The sequence below is a fragment of the Sinocyclocheilus anshuiensis genome, unplaced genomic scaffold (genome assembly GCF_001515605.1).
Source record: "Sinocyclocheilus anshuiensis isolate Anshui unplaced genomic scaffold, SAMN03320099.WGS_v1.1 scaffold553, whole genome shotgun sequence".
Classification (NCBI taxonomy): Eukaryota; Metazoa; Chordata; class Actinopteri; order Cypriniformes; family Cyprinidae; genus Sinocyclocheilus; species Sinocyclocheilus anshuiensis.
Window position 1 is genome coordinate 1,822,084 of NW_015539821.1, and position 5,028 is coordinate 1,827,111.

The window sequence follows — 5,028 nt, forward strand, 5'->3', positions numbered from 1 at the left end:
GTTGCTTTGGATAAACGAGTCTGCTAAATGGATAAATGTAAAAGTATGGTAAATATATAAATATTCTGTAAATAAAGTGTTTAAATTCAGCAATCTTGTTTACATCTTATTTGTTACCATTAAATTGTATTATATTTATCAGCATTATATTGGCTTCACTGCTCTCTAAATATCTGTATCACCATCAATCAATCACTACACACTAATTAAACAGATATACAATCTGTACCTGCTCCGGCGTACATGCTGGGCATCATGCCTCCTCCTCCTCTCATTCTACGATTCAGCATGGCCATCCGTTCAAAGTCCTACCAATAAAAAAAACAAATAAAAATGCACATAAGACCTCTGCAGGCCAGCCCTCAAAGATAAAAGGCAATACAAGTCGATCTCAGAGTTAATAAGTGCCAAAGCTATGTAATCTTTGCTGGCTTAATGAATGTTAACAATATATCTGTGTAGCCTAGTGATAAGAACATGTGCACCAACATGTTGAGCTGTGCTGCTCATGCAGGTGACATGAGTTTGATTCATGACTTGTGTTCCAACTCTACAAATGTAAAACAATATATTAAAAAATGTATAAATATCAAAACATCTACAGTGGCATTTATTTTAAAGAAAGACAGCACAAGTACACTTTTCATTTATACTTCACTAAAAGAAGTTTAATAGGTTTTAAATGATAAATTAACAGATATATTGCTCAGTTGCTATAAAATAATGACTTTTTTATTCAAAGTAGCTGCCAGTTTGACTATAAACTGTACAATAATGTTGATGTATTTGAACTGGATGATACTGACCCCAGGACCCTGATCAAACACAGGATCAAAAAGGTCATCAACGTAAGAATCCATCTGTCGACCACGAGATCCTAAAAGAAAGATTGTTTCAGGAGTGTCCTTTATAAAGTCAGAGTGAAACCGTCATTTTATTTACTCTACAGGGTGAGCCCGTTCCCAACCCTCATACTGTAGCTTTCATTCATTTTGATTTCTTTAATCTTCCCTCCGCAAATCTATGCAACAGAACAATGACTCAGAATTTACTGTCTGTTTCCTAGTAATGGTTGGACACTCACCCTGGGATGTGGAGGAGGGTTCATAGGTGTCCCATGGGTATGCTACAAAGGGTGGGAGACCAGGGGCTTGCATAGGGGGAGCAGGAGGTATAAAGTCATCCAGGTCTGCAGTTGCCATCCTGACAAGAGAAAATTAATCATTAAAGGAATTAAACTGTAATTTGACAGTTTCCTTTGATTTAACTGTCAGCACTGAGCTCTACAGAGGCATACCTGTCACCTGTGTTGCCAAAGAGGTAATCGGTTTGAGTGGGTGGGTGACCCAGGGGCACATCAGCCTCCACTCCAGCCAAGAGATCCATTACAAAGTCACAGCCTGCCAGGTCGGTCCAACCCTCCCCAGCCAGCAGAGACACAGACCAGCCCCGTGTAGCTTCAGTCAGACCCCTGAGAGAAAGAAATATGACTTTAAAATTATTCTGAACTCTCAGGGACTTAACACTTCATAAAGCACCACTCACCATCCACAAACACTGCTTGTTTGTTTATGGCACTCTAATAATTACAACAAGGGTGAATCTCATATAAAAAAAACTATTACTTGTAGTTTATTTACATATTACATAATTACATATTAAATAATTTTGTTTTATATATTGCATATAATATATATTGCAATTAAAATAGGTTTATTTAATATTTTAATTTTAAATATATAATAGTTTTTGATTTTTGAATGTTTAATTGATTTAATTATAATTAACGAAATTATTTAGTATATAACATATAATATTGCATTTTATTGTATAATGATTAAATATATAACAATTTTACCATACACAAAAATTTAATTAACTAACCCTAACCCTAATGATATAAAAACATTAAACAAGCTTACCAACCCCAAAGGTTTGAACAGTAGTACATATTCAAATTTCTCAATGATATAATATAATTAAATAATTACTCTTTGTTTTTCTTTAGATTTCGGATTCAAATATGTCCCAAAATAAAACCTAGAAAGAAACTTGTATTGATGCTACTTTATATAAATACATACATACGTCAATTTTTGTTGCATTATAGCAATGAAAAATCTGCCTAATTTTCATGAACATGTCACAATGCAAAATATTTTCTCAAGGTCTTAAAATATAAAAAAATATGGGAATAAATATAACCTGGGCTGCGTTTCTCGATAACGATTGATCTTAGCGCTTAAGAGCGTTTTCTACGAGTCAATTTACGATTGTTCGTTATTGTTTCACGTGCGTTTCCCAAAAATGCACTTAACACAATCGCACGTAGCCGTACTTTAAGTGATACTTAGGAGTCGCTATCCGTTTGTCAAGTGCTGAAATGTCACCTTATAGAATGGCTAGTAATTGTAGTACTACACGCTCGTTTATTGAAATGTTAACCTAATGCTGTGTTCCAGACAAAGGTTTTACGATTACTCCAGAGCACTCGTAGATCTACGATGATTTTCAAGTGCTACTTAAGTTACAATGATTTTGGGAAACCGACCGTAATATTAAGATCAGTCGTACGATGGTTTTTCGAACTTCTTAGGCTTACGAAGCTTTTGGGAAACGCTGCCCTGGTTGTTTTTTTGTGAGACATCTTTATCTATTAGCTACCTGTAGCTAAGAAGCCAAGAGGCCAGTTGTTCCCCTGAGGTCCAAGACTCCACTTCCACAGTTAACCTTTCCTCTGAAAAATAAAAACAGTCAACATTAAATAACTGGAATACTTTCACAATAAATTTATACTCCAATATATTTAATATAATTTATTCTCTTAGAATGAACAGTGCAAATGGGAATCCAATATTATTGCTCATTACAGCTCATCAGCTCAGTTTTCTAAGAAAACTACAGTCCTTACCATTGAAAGTGTTAACCTCCACCACCATCTTTCCTTTTCTCTGATTGACTGTCCACTCGAGTTGACTCGGAGGGTGTCGTCTGCAGGCAGGGGAGGGGAGCTGGAGGGATGTGAGGAGCTTGTGCTGGCACAGAGAGCGGTACTCCCCTGGACCTCGGTCAGACACGTACCTGGACAATCATAATACATACTTTTTAAAATTCTGCTGATAAGCAATAGCTGTACAGAAAGACTGACTTGTGTCTGCAATTATTTATCTATTGATCACTATGAAATTTGACTTTCTAACTCCATCACATTTCATTGGGACAATTTGTCTAGTTTATTTAGCAAATGTTAATTTGTATAATCAGTCACTGGCAATGTTATATCAGTCAATAACATTACACTAATAATCACTTCTTGTTCTAAAGACCCCGCTTTTGCATTTGTAATACTATAACTGAAGACGTACTTAAGGAGGGGTTTCTCCAAGGCAGGAGAGGGTGTGAAGGCACTCAGACAGCAGGCCAGGAGCAACCAGCCCCGCAGGGTACTCTCCTCATTATCCCCGTCCCAAGTGTGGTACACCAGCTGAGCTAGAATCTCATCTCCGATGCTGGGCTGTGATTGGCTCTTCTCCACGATGTAGTTCCCCAACATCTGCTCTTGCCATCCAGTCAGATCAGAGTCACCTGTGAAACGCAGGATCTAAAGAAGAACGTAGACACGTAAGGATTAATTTAAATTCTGACATTTCATACCCGGTTAAAGGTTTATGTTGATTTTCTGTGGTAAAATATCCATTTAAAATACTACTGACCAGTTTGTAGATTTCTAGAGCTGTACGGGCATCATCATAGTCCAGAGAAGTCAAAGGCTTCTGAAGCGGGAAACCCTGCGGTTGGCACCATCCATCCTAAAGGGAAAAAGCATATAACTGATATAACAAACGCATGAAAATTGTATATGAATTGGAAGACCACAAAACTAAAAAATGTTCTACTGTATGTTTTTCAACGTCTACCTTCAGGACTGTGTTGGCATATTGGGAGAAAGGGTGTCTGTTAATGTCTTGGGGCAGTGAGAGGTTGTGGTCTGCTTTGACCTGCGGCAGAGCTACTTCTGTTACTCCTGATCCTTGAGGACGTCCTGAAAGCCATCATTGTAACATGTGAATATAAATATTGCATGATGGTTTTCTTATGTTGATGGACACTCATCAGTCCATCAACATAAGCAATACAGTTTTTACCCAAAAGCAATGCAGTTTAATTATATCCATTACTTAAGACAAATGAACTTAATTTGAGTGTGAACAAGGTCAATCAGTCTAAAACTGAATAACATTTATTCAGGATGCATTAAATGAATCCAAATTGACAGTAAGGACATTAATAATGTTACAAAAGATGGGCTGCTTATATCCATCAAAGAATCCAGACTTACTTTAAACTGCAATCATATTTCACAATATTCCTGTTTTTACTGTATTCTTGATCAGCTTATAAAAGCAGCTTTGGTGAGCATTACTGACTTTTTTGAACTGTAGATATATTCAAAATCAGCTGTTGGTGAATTTAAAAAAAGTTAGAAAACACCTTTCAGTATCTTGAGTTCAGTATAGTTTCACATGGTCAAACCACTGAGGAAATTGTAAACAGGTTGCTATAGGAAAATTGTTAATCAAAGTTACTTTGATGAAAAAAAAACTCCACTGTCTCTTGATTTCATCAGTCAATTTTGAGAATTGTCAATTTCACATTTTACTTTTAGGCACTTATGTAAATAAATATGGAAACCATTTTTAAATGAATATGGAAAGTACTTTTTACAGTACTTTCAAGTGTTTGATCAAACACTTTGACTTTTGATTGAGCAAAATTACACAATACCTATACTTCAATTTAAGTATAGTACTTTTTATTGGTTAACAAGTATCAAGGATCTCACCTGCTGCACTGCGTAATCGGGACGACAGTTCTGCCGGGATCTCCAATATTCCCACATCCTTCAGGAAAAACATATTTTATTCTTTTGTGTTGTTCAAAATTAATTTTTAACTCTGAAGTGACCGGTTAAAGGGGTCATATGATGCGATTTCAATTTTTCCTTTCTCTTTGGAGTGTTACAAGCTC

At 36.1% G+C, this 5,028-nt stretch overlaps 1 protein-coding gene across 1 annotated transcript in view; it reads right to left on the reverse strand.

Annotated features, from left to right (window-relative positions):
• LOC107684132 (unconventional myosin-XVB-like) overlaps positions 1–5,028 on the reverse strand; it is a 14,588-nt gene that overhangs the window by 7,363 nt on the left and 2,197 nt on the right. The window contains exons 3-12 of the mRNA XM_016480343.1: positions 4,844–4,901; positions 3,918–4,042; positions 3,714–3,809; positions 3,366–3,601; positions 2,912–3,081; positions 2,665–2,737; positions 1,298–1,471; positions 1,085–1,203; positions 807–877; positions 230–308 (exon numbers count right to left, since the gene is read on the reverse strand). Coding sequence (XP_016335829.1) covers positions 230–308; positions 807–877; positions 1,085–1,203; positions 1,298–1,471; positions 2,665–2,737; positions 2,912–3,081; positions 3,366–3,601; positions 3,714–3,809; positions 3,918–4,042; positions 4,844–4,901 — 1,201 coding nt within the window. The remainder of the gene's footprint in view (positions 1–229; positions 309–806; positions 878–1,084; positions 1,204–1,297; positions 1,472–2,664; positions 2,738–2,911; positions 3,082–3,365; positions 3,602–3,713; positions 3,810–3,917; positions 4,043–4,843; positions 4,902–5,028) is intronic.